Genomic DNA, 20,000 nt, shown 5'->3' on the forward strand with positions numbered 1-20,000 from the left:
GCATATCTACGATGCGGCCAACCAACCACCCAAGTGAGCAAATGTGAGAATGAAATACACAGTAAATGAAATGGTGACAATAGAACCCACTGGAAACTCGGAAAAATCCGAGCCCCAGATGGGATTCGAACCCACGACCCTCCGTGATCTAGTCGGATGCTCTAACCACTGAGCTACTGGAGACTCAATGGTGAGCAAGGTCGAAATGTGGGTTTTGACTCGAGCTGCATCACGCAGCTACAAAGTCAAATAACAGCAGCATAGCTCATAACTGCATCACGCAGTCACATTAAAGCATATCTACGATGCGGCCAACCAACCACCCAAGTGAGCAAATGTGAGAATGAAATACACAGTAAATGAAATGGTGACAATAGAACCCACTGGAAACTCGGAAAAATCCGAGCCCCAGATGGGATTCGAACCCACGACCCTCCGTGATCTAGTCGGATGCTCTAACCACTGAGCTACTGGAGACTCAATGGTGAGCAAGGTCGAAATGTGGGTTTTGAGCAAGCTCGGATTTTTCCGAGTTTCCAGTGGGTTCTATTGTCACCATTTCATTTACTGTGTATTTCATTCTCACATTTGCTCACTTGGGTGGTTGGTTGGCCGCATCGTAGATATGCTTTAATGTGACTGCGTGATGCAGTTATGAGCTATGCTGCTGTTATTTGACTTTGTAGCTGCGTGATGCAGCTCGAGTCAAAACCCACATTTCGACCTTGCTCACCATTGAGTCTCCAGTAGCTCAGTGGTTAGAGCATCCGACTAGATCACGGAGGGTCGTGGGTTCGAATCCCATCTGGGGCTCGGATTTTTCCGAGTTTCCAGTGGGTTCTATTGTCACCATTTCATTTACTGTGTATTTCATTCTCACATTTGCTCACTTGGGTGGTTGGTTGGCCGCATCGTAGATATGCTTTAATGTGACTGCGTGATGCAGTTATGAGCTATGCTGCTGTTATTTGACTTTGTAGCTGCGTGATGCAGCTCGAGTCAAAACCCACATTTCGACCTTGCTCACCATTGAGTCTCCAGTAGCTCAGTGGTTAGAGCATCCGACTAGATCACGGAGGGTCGTGGGTTCGAATCCCATCTGGGGCTCGGATTTTTCCGAGTTTCCAGTGGGTTCTATTGTCACCATTTCATTTACTGTGTATTTCATTCTCACATTTGCTCACTTGGGTGGTTGGTTGGCCGCATCGTAGATATGCTTTAATGTGACTGCGTGATGCAGTTATGAGCTATGCTGCTGTTATTTGACTTTGTAGCTGCGTGATGCAGCTCGAGTCAAAACCCACATTTCGACCTTGCTCACCATTGAGTCTCCAGTAGCTCAGTGGTTAGAGCATCCGACTAGATCACGGAGGGTCGTGGGTTCGAATCCCATCTGGGGCTCGGATTTTTCCGAGTTTCCAGTGGGTTCTATTGTCACCATTTCATTTACTGTGTATTTCATTCTCACATTTGCTCACTTGGGTGGTTGGTTGGCCGCATCGTAGATATGCTTTAATGTGACTGCGTGATGCAGTTATGAGCTATGCTGCTGTTATTTGACTTTGTAGCTGCGTGATGCAGCTCGAGTCAAAACCCACATTTCGACCTTGCTCACCATTGAGTCTCCAGTAGCTCAGTGGTTAGAGCATCCGACTAGATCACGGAGGGTCGTGGGTTCGAATCCCATCTGGGGCTCGGATTTTTCCGAGTTTCCAGTGGGTTCTATTGTCACCATTTCATTTACTGTGTATTTCATTCTCACATTTGCTCACTTGGGTGGTTGGTTGGCCGCATCGTAGATATGCTTTAATGTGACTGCGTGATGCAGTTATGAGCTATGCTGCTGTTATTTGACTTTGTAGCTGCGTGATGCAGCTCGAGTCAAAACCCACATTTCGACCTTGCTCACCATTGAGTCTCCAGTAGCTCAGTGGTTAGAGCATCCGACTAGATCACGGAGGGTCGTGGGTTCGAATCCCATCTGGGGCTCGGATTTTTCCGAGTTTCCAGTGGGTTCTATTGTCACCATTTCATTTAAAGAGCTGATTGGATTTCTAATTTTAGGATAATTTTAATCTAATATGTCTTCTAGTTTTGTCCAAGGACAGCAATGATTTGCCTGCAGGTGTTCTTAAATGAAGCTCGCCAAGTTTAGCAAGCTGTTCTTGAATGTCAAAACCACTACCTTTATGAAGAGGATTTAACTTTTTTGATAAAACGCATGTGATACTTTCTAGTGCTTCGCCTAAATATTTATCAGTCATTTCTTTTATCTTTTTTTAGCAAATTCAGATTTAATAGCTCGTGAATCACCTAATCCTTCCAGATTACAAAGTTCCTTAAACGCTCCTTTGAATAAAACATCTCGAATTTCACCAGCTACATAATTTAATTTCCCACCATCTTGTGATGGCTGTATTAGTTTATAGTAAAGTTTCTTGGAACTAATTTGGTTTTCATGTTGTTACAAACGGAACAAAGAGCCTTAAACCATTTTCCTACCATTTTTAGTAGTAACTACTTGCATACTACCAGGAACATTTGAAATTTTTCCTGTATCTTTAACAAAATGTATATTATCCATTATATATTATAAATTAGATATTTTTGAAATAATTTTCCAGAAACGATTCGTTATACGAAGTATCTGTCCAAGAAACTATCGATGTAAAAAATATAATACCCACATAAAAACATTAAAACGATTTTGGTTTGAATTGTATTGTAAATCACTTTCATTTCATCACCCTTCGCTCTGTTTTCATATTCCTTTGGATAGAGCGATTTTCAATTGAGTATCGAAAGTAATTAGCGAATTGTTTTGGCTTTGTATTACTTCACTTAGTGATTGGTTCAAAGTTCTCGCGCCACTTTTTCAACCATTCAGAAGTGAAACCAAAACCAATCGTGGCTCGCGGGTGTTCCCGCGCTTTGTGTCGGCTAAGTGTAATTACTTCGAGTTTTGATTGGTTTACTGGATTACTTTGTAATTGGCCAAAGTAATTACTTTGATTTTGGTTTCACGACACTCGCTTTAAACTCGCTCTAAGGCATACCAAATGAATCGAAATACCGTAAAGTCTTTTTATTTTCATGAAATGGTGCACATACTAACCAATGCGTTCCTGTGTTTTCATAGGAATCAAGGTTGATTATGCACGGACTACGTTTTTTTGGCATATGTTCATTTCGACTAAAATGCCTTTTATTTTAATATTGAGATAATCACACCAATTTTGAAGATCAATATTGCTGCGAGGTTTTATTTCAAAGTTTTACAGTAATGCTCCCCGCAATATTGGTATTTCATTGAATGGGCTGTTTTTACCTAGGAGCAACCCTTTTCCCTCTTTCGTTCTTTTGACTACAGAGATAATCAAGGGAGATGGGCCCACGGCTATGAATAGTAAGTTTGGTTGGCTCTTATCAGGACCACTGATCCAAGCTGAATTGCCAAAAGAAATTATTGAAACGCATTGTTACAGAATCAAAGTCATACCTGCTCAAGAAAATGAAACGCTAAACGAAATCCTTCCTCGATTCTGGGAGTTACATTCACTCGAGATCGTTGACTCGCTCAACGTTGAAGATGAAGTGCTCAGACATTTTAACGAATCACTGAGCTTCAACGAACAAGGAGGAAGGTTTTCAGTCCAGTTGCCATGGAAACAAGATAGGCCGCCATTGCCGTCTAATCTGGGACTTTGCAAGAAGAGACTGCGTGCATTAGTGGGTCGTCTGGGAAGGAATCCAGAGCAGCTCGTGAATTATGATCAAATCACCCACAGCCAGTTTAAAAACGGTTCACTGAAAAGGTGGAAAACCCTTACCGTCACACTGGAACTTTGCTCTATATCCCTAATCACCCTATTATTAAAGAAGACAGAATCACAACCAAGATAAGAATCGTCTGCAAGAGTCTCATCTGATTCTTCCAGTCTAAAGGATTGTCTCCACGTTAGACCGTCACTTCCACCAGACCTGAGTGCGTTGTTGATGAAATTTCGAGTTCCTCAGATAGCCATGACAGCAGAGATCGAAAAGGCCTTTCTTCAAGTTGAAATAAGTGAAGTCGACCGGGATGGAACAGGATTCTTATCGATTAAGAACCTTCAAGAACCAATGGATGCAGAAAAGAATATTGCATCCTACAGATTTCGTCTAGTGTTGTTTGGAGCATCTCCCTCACCATTTCTCCTTGGAGCAACTCTAAGGCATCACCTAGGCAAAAAAAAAAGGATGATTGGGTCGCAAAGGACCTGAAGAACTCCATGTACGTGGACAATGTCCTCTCTGGAGCTAGTAAAGTTGACGACGCAGAGCACTATTACCGTCATTCTCGACAGCTCTCGGCTAGTGCAGGAATGAACCTTAGGCAGTGGACCACTAACTCAAGTGAACTAAAGGAAAAATTGGTCGCTGAAAATACCATTCCTACCGACAAGCCGAAGGTTCTGGGCCTGGAGTGGGATTCAAATGCCGACACAATCAGTTTCCCTTTAATGAAAGTCATGTCAGAGACTAAAGCGCTACATGATCAGCTCACAAAGAGAAGCGTTTTGAGTATTGCTGCAAAGCCGTTTGACCCACTTGGATTACTTGAGCCATTCACAGTAAGAGCCAAAATTATGTTACAAGAATTGTGGAAACAGCTGGGACAGGCAATTGCCAGAGGAACTTAATTTCATGGTGAACATGGTTTGAGGAGTTGGAAACCGTCTCGCTTATCCAAATTCCCAGATCATACCCTCCATCAGGATGGAGCGGAGCCAATTTACACGTTTTCGGAGATTCCAGCAAGAAGGCCTACGGAGCAGTGGCCTATCTCAAAGCAACACAAGAAAGTTGTGTGCAAACTACTATCGTTATGGCTAAGAGCAAAATTACCCCTATGAAGTCACAGACCACGCGTCGCTTTGAACTTTTGGCTTCATTGGTAGCAGCACGATTGTCCCATTTTATCTCGGAAAACTGAAGCCTAAAATTGTTGTCAATTAATCTCGCCCGATTCGTCCGTGCGAATGAACTGTAGCTGTAGCGCACGGGCGCTTTCGCAATTATGTTAATTTTGTTTGCTATAAAAGATTTCGTTTTCATATTTTTTAACTATATGGTCTGTAAATTGTCAAGGAATAAGCCGTCGCGAGTTATTTTGGTTGGAGTCGTTGGACCTTCTTGAGACAAATATGGTAACCAATCCTTGGGAGAAATTTTGCTTTTATAGCCATGACGTCATCGATCGTCCGTACGGACGTCCGTCCACCCCTCCATGTATGCCAGTGTATCATGCTAGTTTACAGCATACATCTTTGATATTGGACATCCATGTTTTGATCAATTCACATCTGTCAAAGCAAGGTATCCGCTGACTAGTATAACGTGACCCTAACGCGGGGCTCAAGCTTAGAGTTCACAGAGGTCAGCTGATTTTTTTTTAAGTTGACCGATGATGGTTTTCGATTGGATTGCAGCCTCAACCCAGGTTAACTCACCTAAACATAAATGAGGCTTCAATTTTCACGTGCTTTCTGTGGCTCGACGCGGCTACACGGCTATACTACGTCAACTATAGCTCTTACACAGTCAACGCTTTTCGTGTTCAGGTGGAAAACGGTTCGGAAAATGTTTTCTTTCTGCATTTTTCGCTGGTTTCAATCCAGTTTGACATATCATGATAGCTGTGGTCCACACTGGCGGCTACGCAGTTATTCAAGTCAAGCATTGGAGGGATATAAACTTAAAGCTGAGTGTTTATTTAAAATTTGCTTAGAGCTGCTTTTTTCTCTGTACTGCAATTTTTGGCATATCTATAGAAGCTCCAATAAGGTTACATGATGCCTGGAGGACCTATGACTAGAACAGAAACGAAAGGAGAGCAAAAGAGAAGAAAACGACAAAACAGAATACCAGTAATTGCTCATACTTAATGGAAGAATTTACTCCACAAATTCTTTCTTTCGGTACTAAATTGTTTGTTATTTTCAAAAAGTGGTTTAATCGGTTTTTCCTTTCTTCAGGAATGAAAGTCGAATTTTCATTTTCAAATAGAAGTAAATAACAATCATCTGTACTCTTTTGGACATATAGAACAAAACAAACAAACAAATCAACTTTTTATTTAATGGGATCGAACAACTTGAGTGCTTTTCAATCAGTTTGCCCAACTGGCTTTCGATGTGCCTCGACAGTGACAAGAAAATTTTGCCCTTATGTTATAAACACGTAATCGCAATGAGTTCTCGTAAAATTAAGGGGAGATTTCACTAACTTGTGTTTTCAGAAGTTTCTTTAAAGCACCTAAACGTCATTTAAGTGTTGGAGCGGATCTTGTTTGAAGTTCGTCCTTTCTTGATTGCATTGCCGTATTTTGCCGATTCTTGTTTCAAGCCAAGCTGGCGTGTTTCAATGAAATACATCAAAATGTGAATGATCTCGCTTTCAGAGATAAAGTGGAATAAAGTGCAATACTAATACTCTTCTTTGACCTCGAACTGACAACATTTTTTTTATGGCTTCTAATTTTAGCGTGATTCCTATTCACTGGCTATTAACAGTTAACTCTAAAATAGCGTATCCTTTTCCATTCGTTCGCTGAGGGTGTGCTTGTTTTCTTTTACAATTCATGCGGCTCAAGAAAACTTCATTGCCTAACTGGTGAATTCCAAAGTAAATTTCAAATTTCAAAGTAAAACCGATATCGTACTCATCGCTTCGTGATTCAAGATATCAGTTTTTAGCGTAAAATTTATCCAGGAATTCACTAGATAGGCAATGAATTTTTCTATAGAAGAAAGCAAAGAAAATGATTTAATTATTAACGCAGCAACCGGAAACATCAAAACGCGGACAATTCGAAACCTTTTATTTCCTCTAACCCTACAGGCAGTAAGAATAAATAACCAGCGAGCTCCGCTTTTAGGCTTGGCTAAATCTTTATATTACCATAAAATAATTGCCATAAAGCACAGAGTACGAATGTATGAAAACTGTAATGCACTCGAGCCTTATCGTGTCTTACATTACTACTTCATAGTTAAGTAAAGTACGATCGTCCGGGTGAGAGTAGTCCTGAGAAGGACTGTTTGAGATGACACTGGTTGGCGTTTTGACAACCTGAGCGGAAGTCATCTTCAAATTCAAGTGATTTGTGTAACGTCAGTAGATACTATAAGAACTCCGGTCGTAGATATCATTGGTCAACTTATTCGTGATGTTATTGCTCGACTGTAAGTAGAGCCTAGATGTAATTGGCTGGGAAGACTAAACAGTAATAGGTGCGTTTCAATCCGTCTATAGGCTAAGGTCTGTACGTGTATCGCAGAATACGTTGGGCAGTACTGTGAGAGTAAATCAGTGTGTTGTTTGTCTGTTGATGTCGTCGATGAGTCGTTTGTAGGATGCGGGAAGTTGTAAGCATCGGTTGATAGGTGTCTGTTCTAAGTTAGTGAACCAGCTTTCCATTACGATCTGTTCGTAGTAGTTAGTACTGTAGGTAACACATGTAGCAGAGTCCCAGTCGATTCTGTGGTTTGCCTGTAGATGGTGTTCAGCAACAGACACCTATAACCCATCGCCACTTGCATACGCGCTATTTTTTCCGCGCTTTGAGCAAGTTACGGCACATGGAATTGCTATTAATATGAATGGCTTCATTTGCGCTGTTTGCACTTGCTGTGATGGGTCGAAGTAATTAGTATTTTTTTTCACCAAACTCAATTGAAACCCCCTCTAAAAGTAAAATAACCAACGTTCGCAAGATAGAACAGCTGACATTTGGAGCTGGAGTGACATGAACACAGGGTAGTCCAACCGTTAAAGGGAACCTCCACTAAAATAACAAAATAACTTCAAACCACAGAACATAATGTTAACAATTGAAATTGTTCAAACTTTTTCCAATGAAAGTGTTTGTATCCGAGAAAAATGAATTTCAAATTTCCCGGGCGCCGCCATCTTGAATAATTGTGACATGTCGTGTGGTTGCCCTATTGTTCTGACACAAAGAGCGTTTGTTCTCAACAATAAGGCAACCACGACACGTCACAGTTATTCAAGATAGCGGCGCCCCTGAAATTTAAGAGCCAAAACAAGCGTTTTTGAAACATATTTTTCTCGAATACAAACGCTTTCAATGGAAAAACTTTGAGCAATTTTAATTGTAAACATTATGTTTTGTGGTTTAAAGTTATTTTTTTGTTTTTAGTGGAGGCTCCCTTTAAGGGGACAGAACATTCTTTTTTTTTTTTTGAGTTGCAATATGGCCATAAATGTGTCCACGACCAGGCGTAACCCTCCATCTTTCTTCCTTACACACACCACGGGAGATGAATAATTTGACTGAGACTTAGTTATCCATCCCCGGTTGAGCAGATCTTCAATGTAGTGTTTAACTTCAGCATACAGGGGGCGGGGAATTGAGGAATAGCTCTTCTGGAATGGCGTGGTGTCTGAAAACTCCAAATTTAATTGAAGTCCCCCTATCCGTCCCATATCATCATCGTCTTGGGAGAATGACGCAGCCTCCTCCTCTAGCATGGTCATGGCCAACTGGCGTTGACTTTCTGTCAGGTCACCTAACACCACGGCTGGTGTCTTGAAGGACTTTCTTTCATTAGCAACTTCCCTGTTTACTTGATGTTGGGGTACTGATGGGTTTCCATCCTGCAGTGAGGTACCACCTGTTCCCTTTGGATCCACAGCTTCCGAACGAGGGAGGTCCTTTCTTACTACTTCCAAAGGGGTAACCGATTGCACTAGCTGCAAGTGTCCCAGTAGCGTTCGCCGGCCAAGGACTACATCATGCTTTGAGGGGTTACGGACTGTAATGTTCACCCTGTGTGGCGACCCTCGCGGTAGGGTGAGGAGCTGCTCTACAACTTCCAAGTCGGCTGGCCAAGGCATACCTGGGTCTGGTTCAAATAACACCGGTGTCCTCTCCTCTAGAGAACCACAGTTAATTCTGCACGGTACTGTCACTGCCTGCCCTCGTGGTACCGTCAGATTGCGCTTACCATTCTTCAACACACCCATGTCCTCCATACTTGCATTTTGCACCAAATCAACCAACGCAGTAACATTCTCCAGTGCTACTTCCTTTAAAGCCGTATTCATGATGTCAACAATGAAGCTGCCTCCTTCGGTTTCTCTATCCTTCACTACTTCTTCTATTACATTGTACCTAATGATTGGAGTTTCCAACTCATCTCTTGCAATGAGGAATGGTACAGTTAGAGAACTTGATGACTCTGTGTCCGATGAGAGCTGAAACTGTACAACCGAAACATTGTTTGAAACTTTGTTGGGATCCTGCTGCAATCCTCTGACAATTAGCACACTGGTGGGACTTTAAAAATCTCTCCTGGGGCGGGGCTACTTCCTGTCCCTCGGCTGTAGCCCCCGCCTGTTTCCCGGCCCTGACCTCCATTTCCGACGTCCACGGACCCAATGGTCACTACTACCACAAATGTGGCAGTGGTCGCACAGCTGCCCATTTCCTTCCTTTTGACAGTCGATACGGCCCCTTGGGCCCTGATACCCTTGCAGATTCTGATTTACAAGTAGGGGCCTGGTGAAACGTTCCTCATTGGTTAGATTTTTCTCAACTGATTCTTTTAATGTGATAAGTTCTGAACGGACCGGTTGTAGTGCCGCCATGAACTTCTCTTCTCTAGGACTCTCTTTTCCCGGGGAGTTAAGCTTCTTAGCGGTTGCCCCTTGTTGGATGGATCCCCCTTTCCCTGGTGATGCATGCACTTCGTTCACCCTTGGGTTCCTTTGACGAGGGTTAGAGCCCAGTTTGGATTTTCTTTCACTTTCTTCTGAAACTACTACATTCATTTGTTGAATTAGATCCTCATCCTGTACATCTGGTTTTTCTAATATTGGTCTTAACCTGATCCGAATGGCCTCATCTTGAAGACCAGTGTCTATTGCATGTAAAAACATTCCCTGCACTAGCTTTAGATCATATTTCAACTGAGTATCAACCTCCTACGAGGCAAACAGGAATTTTGGCTTGTATCGAGGGCTCTGATTAAAAAGCTTTGAGGATTTTCCTGTGGCTCCCGAACTAAAGTTGATAGCTGTCTGTACAGGTCACTCGCACTCTTCTCCTGAAAATGGGATCTAAGAATACGTCTTAATCTCATCCCTGGATTAATAGCCCTGACCACTGCATCAACAACCTCTTGTGGCTTGTAGCTCTTTTGCAGTGCACCTTCAATTTGTCTCACTAGACTCACAAAACTCGATTTGTCCTTTTGCCCTGGTTCCCCGATTTGGCCAATAATCTTTAGTTCTCGTTTAAAATCACTCGGTTGGAAGTATAATGACTTTGACTCACCCTTCGCCTTCACCTCCTCTTTGTTGTCAACATCCGTCTCCGGTGAATGTGTTTTACCCATGGTCAATGCCTCAAATTTCTGTTTAATCACCTCATATTCCAACTTCACCTTTTCTAGTTCCGATTGAGAGACTTCCGACTTCTTTTTTTTTCCTTACATCCTCGAGCGGTGGACATCAAGGTTTGTAAGTCAATATTCCAGTCCTGAAATCTTCCAAAAACTCGGTGTCTGGCTCCACGCTGAAATTCAATTTGGATTCGAGATGTTCCTCGATCAATCTGACAAGCCATTTCCTCGTTTTATCCTTAATGTCACTGTCACCGCAGCCTAAAGTCTTAGCAATTACTCCTAGATCCTCAACCTTTAGCTGGCAGAGATGACTCTGGATCTCCATTTGTATGTCTTCGATCTCCATCGCGTGTGTTGATTCCTTCGCGAGCGTGTGCACGATTTCAGCTATTTCAAAAACTTGTTTCCTTGTCTCCTCGCTCCCGTCCTCATCGATTGCTTAAAACGTTGTCTTATTTTCTTTGATATCTCCCGGACAGGCCCCCAAATGTTGCACACTGAGCGGACGGAAGTATGGATTCGGACTCGCACTAAAAACACACACACATTCTAAAATGGCGGACAACAACAACCTCGTGTCTTTATTCTTCCCATGCTTCTTTGCTACAGTTTTGTTGCTAGGGGGAGAGGGGTTAACACCGTATTCCTTAACCTAACTGTATAGGCCCTACACATACACTTTTCTCAACAGCAACGGTGAATTGTTCTTTTTTTCTGATTTTAAAGGAAACCATTTTTAAGTTTTATACTTATGGAACTCGACAACTGAGGAATAAACTCAACAGCTATTACACCTTCGAACATCTGCTTCCCTGATTCTCCGGTTAAACATGAAACGTTAGTGATGTATTGGTGTATTTGTTAATTTAAACCCAGGCAAATTATTTTGTCAGTTAACTTTCAGGCTACCGAGATGCAACTTGTTTTCCCTGGCATACACTTTTCTCAACAGCAACGGTGAATTGATTCTTTTCTGATTTTAAAGCAATCCATTTTTAAGTTTTACACTTATGGAACTTGATAACTGAGGAATAAAACTCAACAGCTATTACACCTTCGAACATCTGCTTCGCTAATTCTCCGGTTAAACATGGAACGTTAGTGATGTATTGGTGTATTTGTTAATTTAAAGGCATGCAGGCAAGTTATTATGTCAGTTAACTTTCAGGTTACCGAGATGCAACTTGTTTTGCTTGGCATACACTTTTCTCAACAGCAACAGTGAATTGATTCTTTTCTGATTTTAAAGCAAACCATTTTTAAGTTTTATACTTATGGAACTTGATAACTGAGGAACTGGGAAATTTAGAATGCCCAATCGAGCTGTGTAAAATTTCATTCCGGGCTAATTGATTCCCAGCATGTAACAGGGAGGCACATTCAATATTAATTACAGACTTATCAATTTCCTGCTATCATGATATCCTGATGTCATGAAATTGAACCTGACAGCAATTATTTTACCTCAACGTTTGAGCGTGAGCCTGTATACTGGGAAGGCTTCCAGCACCGAATTCCCCGACGTCAACATTGTTTACTGCCTCCATAACTCGTTTGAAAACATCTGAATACAGAAATCCATGACATTCAGTCGACGACTGTTCAATTAATCCCCCCACAGAAGCCAACCAAAGTTATTCCGTAAGCTTCGTCCACGTTTTTACCAGAATTTCGGACGGCGAGTCTAATCTGCAGGTCGCAGGTCGCGGGTCACAGGTTGCAAGTCATTGTTTCACCAATACAGAAAGTATCCTAAACATTCTTGAAAGCTAACCTTAGGCCTAATTAGGCCTAAACAAAAGGTTTTAGGCCTAAGGTTAGCTTTTAAGAATGTTTAGGTTACTTTCTGTATGGGTGAAACAATGACTGCAACCTGTGACCTGCGACCTGCGATCTGCAGATTAGACCCGCCGAATTTCGGAAAGTGATCACCATTTTCCCGCAAAAGATTACCGACTTAAAGGCGACAAATCTCTCTTCGAAAGAGCTGATAAAACTTTCCTTCGACAAATTGGCTAACATTTTACCCTGGATGCCAGAGGTCTTCTCGCTCACCAGCGGCGAGGAGCGTCGAAGTAGTGCTGGTCGGCGAGAGACGACGGCGACCTGTACCATTTTTCCTTGGGTGAGAGAGTTAATCCATAAATCCTATAGAACGAAAAATGGTTCCGTATCCCAGCACAAACTGCCACTGTCGATGCTCGCAAACGAACTGAAATAGATTTGTGTTCCCCACAAAATTCATCTCGCCCCTAAATATGGTCATTCAATAAAAAATTAACTACTTTTTTCTGCTTAAACGTAAGTTCACAGTACAATCTGATCGATCCTGAATGCTTTAACACTTTTCTGAATACGAAACACCTTTTGTGTTATGTTTTTAGCCTTTGTTGATGGATATCTACACCGTCAGGAGACGTCCAGCCGAGAATTCCTGAGTCGGCTTAAGCTCCTCATGTTAAGAAGACCATTTAAGGGGTCACCCAGAAGTCTTACCAGCAGAGGCCCTTTGGGTCACAGGTCCTCACACATTTGTACGACGAAACAGATCCTTTTCTGGGGTTAAAAACCTGGCTACCAATCATTTGTAGAAAGAAGAAATTCCTGTCCTCTTTAGAAAAAATAGACACGCATTGCTTACGTGTGGTAGTAAAGTAACACAGCGATTTATTCCATATAAAATGTCAACTGAGCTGTGTGTTGTCTTCCAGGAGATTCAAGTTGTCCTTGCGTAATATGTAGCTCTAATAGTGCACGATATTGTTTTGGTATTGTCTATCATTGTAGTGCCATGGTAGACGTCTTGGGTAAATAGCCTGAGAAGACATGTGGTTACTAGCAAAGTACTGAACCCAGAAAGATTGAAGAAAATAAATGGGAAGTGAGAAACATATGCTTCTGGGCTGACATGTTGAAAATTTTCAAGCTCCCTCACAACTTCTTTCACCACAAGTTTAAGCGTGCCCTCTGAGCATCTGACAGCTTTGTAATACTAACGTTTACTAAAGTGAAGCATCTGTGTCAAATGATAGCAAGATACCGGGTTTTCGCAAGTTTCTTTTTCTGTCAAGTGTTATAAAGTTTGACAATAAATGAGCGAATTCAAAACAAAGATCACAATCGCCCACCATTGTTTCTGCAAAGTCAAAAATTTACTCTCCAAGACGAGGTTATTTATCACCAGGTAATTCCATCATTTTGGAAATAGCAGCTACTTTATTATTTATCGGCGTCACAATTTTTTGCTGATTTTGGGGCTCATTTTGTTGAACTCAAGCACGCTTCCGACAGACCTGTTTATTTTCGTGACTTATGCGCTACTACAAAATTCTCCCCGTATCACATTTCAACACATGTATGCCAATTTGTTAAGCTCGAAAATTACACAACATGATAAGTTTACAAAAGCTGGAAATTTCACAGAAATCTTTTCCAGCGAAACATTTATTGAAACAAACAACATATTTGCGATAAGAGGCAAGAAACCCTTCCTATTTCAGTTGCGTGCGTGCAAACGAAACACACAATCACAAAGCATATGCAATTAAGTAAATTTCTGACAGTTCACATCAAACCCTTTTCAAAAGAACCTTGACGGTAAATAATACAAGACAAAAGAAACAACAAGCTTTCATTCAAATAATTTTTCACTGTCACATTTCCAATTTCTTTTTACCTTTGCTGAGTTGAGTCATAAAATGAATGTAACTTGCCGGACAACTTAGATGCGACTTCAGTAAACACAGTGATGCATTCAAGGCGTTCGATTCCTTCAGTGTTTGTTAAATCCATAAAAGAATTGCCATTTGACTACAGTGTTGTATATAGTACCAAGATAAAGCTTACGTGATATCCAACGGCGAAAAATGAAATTGTTGTCGAAGACCATTACTAGTCGCTTTAAAGATTCCGAATATTTATTTTTCATCGCCTAAGTTGTTTATCCAATTGACGTTCCATTCTTGAGCTCCATAAAGGCATATTTTGTTCAAAGATGCACCAAAACCCCATTTGCGTTACAATGACTTTCAACGCCATTCCAGGTTAATAATTAAATGTCCTCCCGTGTGCACCAGAGAAATCTACGCATTAGCCCAGCCCCCTCAAACCTAGCAAAATACGCACAGAAGACTCTATGCACAAAGACACCACTAAACAGGGGAGTGACAGGCAAGACTTTTACCGACACGGAAAGAAATAAAAAAACGACGAAACGCTACGCAGATTCCGACTGGGTTTAGCAACCCAGTAATAAAACAAGCAAATCAAACCCAGACCTCGACTGGGTTTGCCATACTGGCAACCCAGTAACAAAAACCTTGACATAAGGTGATCACGTGCACCTTTGTGGTTGCCTAGCACGTGATTAATCTCTTCCTTTTGACAGAATGTCTTGCCCTTCCATAGGAATTTTAGTGTTTTTGTCATTAATCCTTCGCTTTACTGTTACCGTGTAGCATAAATTTTCTGCGGGACTTTTATTTTGCGGATTGGTGATTTTTTGAAGTTTGCGGGAACCCATTTTTGCGGCGGGAATTGATACTGAGAAATTTCCGCCGGGAACTAATTTTTGTGGTTTTCTTTTCAAGTAGCAAAACTATATTCAACTTCTATCACTCTTTGGTAAAAAACCCCTCAATCATCGAGAACGGGTGGGAAAATGTGGCATCCTGGAGGCTTTAAAGAATAGTTAACGTGACCTTTTGATTGACTGCTTTGAGTTCGTTTCTTATGCCCCAGAGACTGGAAAAGTATTGACTTAACCTATTATCGTTGCTTTTTGTTTGAGGCTACAATCCCAGACAAAACTGTGGGTAAAGGTTAGCACTTTTGAAATCTTCATTGCTTCTCTCCCCTCCCCCCTCCTTCAATGTTGTGCAAAACTGAATGGTTTCAGTGGAAAATTGTTGACTTACCTTCCAACATTGAATAGGGGGGAGGGGAGCTATGTAAGAGAAAGTGAAACTATTTCTTTTGAGCTTTAACAGAAGCAGGTTGAAATACAGTGTTGTTCATTTACATAGTGTTGTTCATTTACATAACTTTCCCAACTACTTTTGTCTATGATTGTAGCTTTAATTGCTTTTTCTCAATGCAAATATTAAGATAAAGGATCTTTATGTCCCCACTATGTGGATTAAAAGCCATTTTTAGTTATATTAACGTGAGTAAATTTTTACGGTTTTTAATTTTGCTGGTGTTTTTTTCTGCTGGAACTTATTTTAGCGGATCAAGTACTATCCGCAAAATCAGCAAAAATTAAACCCCGCGAAATAAAAGGGATACACCGTAACTCCATTCGAGAAGTCAACGAAACACAAGTCCATCGAGTCACGTTCTTTAGAGGATCCATTTTGGGGTGCGATCACTTTACTCAGTAGTCTCACTTGTTTACAATTTTTTCCTATCTGACCTTTCCACATCGTAATTTCTTTGTCAAGATTGAAGCTGTGCTCGAATCATGATGGCGGCAGAGTCCAAGTCGATGGAACAAGTCCATTTGTATGGACCTCACTTTTTGCAGTATCCGGTCGTTAGAAAAGTGTAAATTCTGTAAACGTAGTTTGATCTAGGGAGCCACGAGTTTAAAAATTAATTAATTTAAAAGCGCCGATAACGCCAGCATATATTTCTTCAGTGACAACCGAGTATTCGACAACAGGTTTTCTCCAAATAGAGTCCTTTTCGTTGACGGTAGAGGCTTTGGTCCTTAACATTTTTGAAGTAGTACTGTAGCTGAACTTTTGACGCCGTCGGAGTAATTCCAGTCGGAGATCGAGAATGTTGTTCTAAAATATTCGATGCTTATCTCCCTCAAGATTAGCAGATGGTAGGGAAGCAGTAGACACTTCCTGCGATATTTCTTCAACATAAACAGCTGAAAATACTTGTTGTGATTAAACTAAGTAAAATGCTCGGAACAATTAACAATTCTTTTCACAGAAGGCGTTGGTGACCAAGACCAACAACTATGACTGGCTTTCCATTCAAAATACTCGAAAAGAAAACTCTTTGTTTGTAAACTCACAGAGAAGTGGCACCGTAACAGCACAACTGCCGTAATTTGTGAGCAGACTTTCACGACAAACTACGCAAACCTTGCCCATTCATCGGTGACAAGTTTACAGTGACATAGTAGTTATACATTAGTTGCCCGCCGAGCGCTCTTTGACATAGTATGGCAGTTAACACATTTGAAATTCACATTTAAACAAGTGGATACCGGAAGTGATTTTGATTGGCTAGTTTTTCGGATACGGGTAACGTGTTGTGATGGGGGCGGAAGGTTCAATTGAAAGACTATGTCAGGCTTTCCTTTTCCTTCCCTTCTAGGAAAAGCCTGATACTCAGGTTAGCTACACGGTAAGGTGATTGGCAATGATTCCACGCCGAAACAAACAGCAACAAATAAAAAGCCGTACATGTCGGATTTTTCCCATTTATGTACTGAGAGTTCCTTCAAAATTATTTATGGCAATTTTCCACCGAAAAGCAGTGCCGTTGAGCCTCCAGAAGCCCAACAACCGAAGACATCGTATGTGAGCATGGATAATATTTTTAACATCTCATGTCGGTGGGGAGAAGAAAGGCTTTCCCTGAACTTTATTTTTGAGAAGCTTGGATTTTCTTCATTTCAAAGTTACTTGCTTTCTCCTTGTGTGAAAGAGCAACAGATATCCCAGGACAAAGGAAGCGATGTCACCGAAGGAAGATTCAAACAAATTTAAGTTGCCAAACTCCTCACAGTTCGAAATCAAAACTGAGTCTGCAAGGGTACTGCAGATGACGACGGAAGCAGAGAATGTTTGCTTGATATTTAACGGATAAAACGACAGTGGACAAAGAATCCTTTCGCAATGCCAGCTGTTGCTTAATTATTTTGGCCATCTTTGAATCGGAAGAATTGGAAATAATTTCAAAAGCGTGTTAAGGTGAAATCGTAGAATGAAAATCTAAAGCAAATCGAACACGTCAGTCGTAAAATAGATAGAATCGGTGGCTTTACTTGTAAAATAAGTAAAAATCGTATTGGTATAAAATCGGAAAGTAGTACCTGTAAATCGCTGTATAACATTTTTCGCGACAGTAGAACTTGGATTAATAAAGCTTTTAAAGAAACCTGTGGGCAGAATGGCCAAAACATTTTTCAAAAAAAGTGAATGCGGCTCCTGTTCTTGTTTTGAATTCTAATCGTAAACGGCCTCCAAATTGCCGCGAATTTAGAGTTGATTGACATTTATCAAAGTTGACGTCATCGCTTCTCCCTAGATCGACCAATAAGAACACTCCATCACCGGAGCGCTGGGGTTCCAAAACGCAACTGAATATGAAACCATTGCAGTTTCTCTTTTCTCTCTAACCAACGCCCGCGGTGTATGGGACCCGCAGTTCCAGCCCTTAAAAGTGGTAGGTACTTGGTGTCTCTTTTTCTATTGTTTCAAATCTTTTTAACAAGGTATAAAACCTTCAGTAATAATACAATTGCCCTAACCTAACCCTAACGCTAACCCTATCCTAATCCTAACCCTGAAGGTTTTACCGTGTTTAGATAATTTGATGCAATAGATAACCACTAAATGACAAAATACACCTCGTATCTTACTTAAAAGTGCAACGCAAGCGTTCGTTTCAACGATTCTAGAGCAAAAGAGAGACTACTCGCAGTCTAGGACACAATGGGATTCTAAAAACATGGACCGGAATTCTAAGACAAGCGCATTTGTAAAAAACTACTTGTAAAAGCTGAGTTGTAATTCATGGCTTTCCAAACTGATTGGGGTTTAGACAGATGTCGGTCGACAAACAATTCACATTAAATACCAGTGCCATAGTAATTAGTCAACAGGGAAAATTCGATGACATTGGAACATATTGCTTCGGTTCACGAGAGGATACAAGGAAGCATATATTTATATGTACTTAACATTTTTTGTATGAATTTCGTTTCCTGTTTTTGCATCAAAAATCTCTTGTATCTTGTAGGATTATTCATATTTCTACTTGCAGACTAGTTTCTTTTTTTTCCTACTTTCAGACCAGTTTAATGTAACATAAGCAATCGACCTCATGGTTTCTTGGAAACTACACCGAGGCATCTTTGTGCTTGGCCCTCTCTACGTTTGTATAGTTTTTATGGGATTTTTCGCGTTCCTTTTTATTCGTGATCGACCTCCAAAGGAATTGTTTGAAGAAAAATCGATAAAAGGCGAAGTTATTGAGGCCGTCACCTTTTCCGATATCAATTTTAATAGCACTATTCACATCCCTGGTAATCTGAATTTGCACGTTTGGAACGATTTATGTGGACTGGACGTGGATCGTCTGCGTGAAACACCATTATTTCCACACCATCCCAATGAGAGGTTATTTCTAAGAAACTTTGACACTTCACTCGACGGGGACAATTATGGACAGAGAATTTTCGGTTTCATTGCACCCAACGTGACCGGTCTTTACAAATTTGCTATTTCATCGGACGATACGTCGGAATTGTGGCTTAGTTTTGATGAAAAGCCCAGTAATCTTCGTCTCATAGCTAGTGTTTTTTCTCCCAACGAAAGTGCGTGGACTGACGACGCTGTATTTACCAAGTATCCAACGCAACATGCGCGAAACATACGGATGGTGGCTAACAAAAAATACTTCGTGGAAGTTCTACATAAACAAAGCTATGGAAGGGGACATGTTAAAGTGTACTGGCAAAAACCAGGATCTTTAAAACTTGAACCCATCACTGGACAGTATTTGTATTCGTATTACGATGACAGAAAATCGAATGGAAGTGGGTTTGTGGAACAAGACCTTGAGAGGATGAATACGTGGACTCCTAGTCATACCAAACAGGAAAAATACAAAGGCGGTAATCTTCGAGCTCAATTCAATTACACATCACTCCCTCTTTTCAACAGAACTCTACTGAGAGGAGTGTTACCAACCTGTGATTACAAACCTAGTTATATTGTGGAGACAACTTTAAAACGCTACGCTGGAGTTTGGCTTGTTAAATTTTCTTCCGTGTTCCCAAATGACAACACCTATCTGCACCGACCGAAACATAAATGGTCACAAGGTAACAGGTTGATTGATAATCAAGCAGTGAATGAAGTCGTGGATACATTTATGGCCAGATTGCAACTCCGTCAAAGGTAATATTATGTAGGACCCGTGGAATGCCTTACTCAGACAACATTAGAAAATGCCACAGATTTTGTCATGAGTGTCGCCATCAATGGCTCATTAAAAAAAAAAAAAAAAAAATGTTCTGTCCCCTTAACGGTTGGGCTATCTTTTGTTCATGTCCATCTACTAAAGAAATAACTACTACAGTTTAAAAACTAGCGCCGCATTCATTGATCAATAGGTCGAGCAAATTGCGAAGGGCTAAAGCTCCAGACGATAGCTCACAAACCTTATTTACCGTTTACCAACTCTTTTTGATAAAACCGAATTTTCACGCAACGCTCCAAATGTCAGCTGTTCTATCTTCGGTTCGTTGGCTATTTTACTTTTAGAGCGGTTTTCAATTGAGTGTCGTGAAAAAAATAGCAATTACTTCGACCCATCACAGCAGGTGCAAACAGCGCAAAT

At 41.0% G+C, this 20,000-nt stretch overlaps 2 protein-coding genes across 2 annotated transcripts in view; both read left to right on the forward strand.

The window, feature by feature from the left end:
- The first annotated feature begins 3,399 nt into the window (after positions 1-3,399).
- Positions 3,400-4,263, forward strand: LOC138055494 (uncharacterized). Its single transcript, XM_068901414.1, has 2 exons — positions 3,400-3,815; positions 3,939-4,263. The coding sequence occupies exons 1-2, from the start codon at positions 3,400-3,402 to the stop codon at positions 4,261-4,263; spliced, it is 741 nt and encodes a 246-aa protein (XP_068757515.1).
- Positions 4,264-18,479: 14,216 nt separating this feature from the next.
- LOC138058139 (beta-1,4-N-acetylgalactosaminyltransferase 3-like) overlaps positions 18,480-20,000 on the forward strand; it is an 18,187-nt gene continuing 16,666 nt past the window's right edge. The window contains exon 1 of the mRNA XM_068904021.1: positions 18,480-19,558. Within this exon, the coding sequence (XP_068760122.1) occupies positions 18,480-19,558 (1,079 nt within the window). The remainder of the gene's footprint in view (positions 19,559-20,000) is intronic.

The sequence above is a fragment of the Montipora capricornis genome, chromosome 7 (assembly GCF_036669925.1).
Source record: "Montipora capricornis isolate CH-2021 chromosome 7, ASM3666992v2, whole genome shotgun sequence".
Lineage (NCBI taxonomy): Eukaryota > Metazoa > Cnidaria > Anthozoa > Scleractinia > Acroporidae > Montipora > Montipora capricornis.

Excerpts from the sequence above, each read along its gene's own strand:
- LOC138055494 (XM_068901414.1), top strand. The coding sequence starts at position 3,400 with ATGAATAGTAAGTTTGGTTGGCTCTTATCAGGACCACTGATCCAAGCT. Across the intron at positions 3,816-3,938 it reads AAAAACGGTTCACTGAAAAG|TCTAAAGGATTGTCTCCACG; the intron begins GTGGAAAACCCT and ends TGATTCTTCCAG.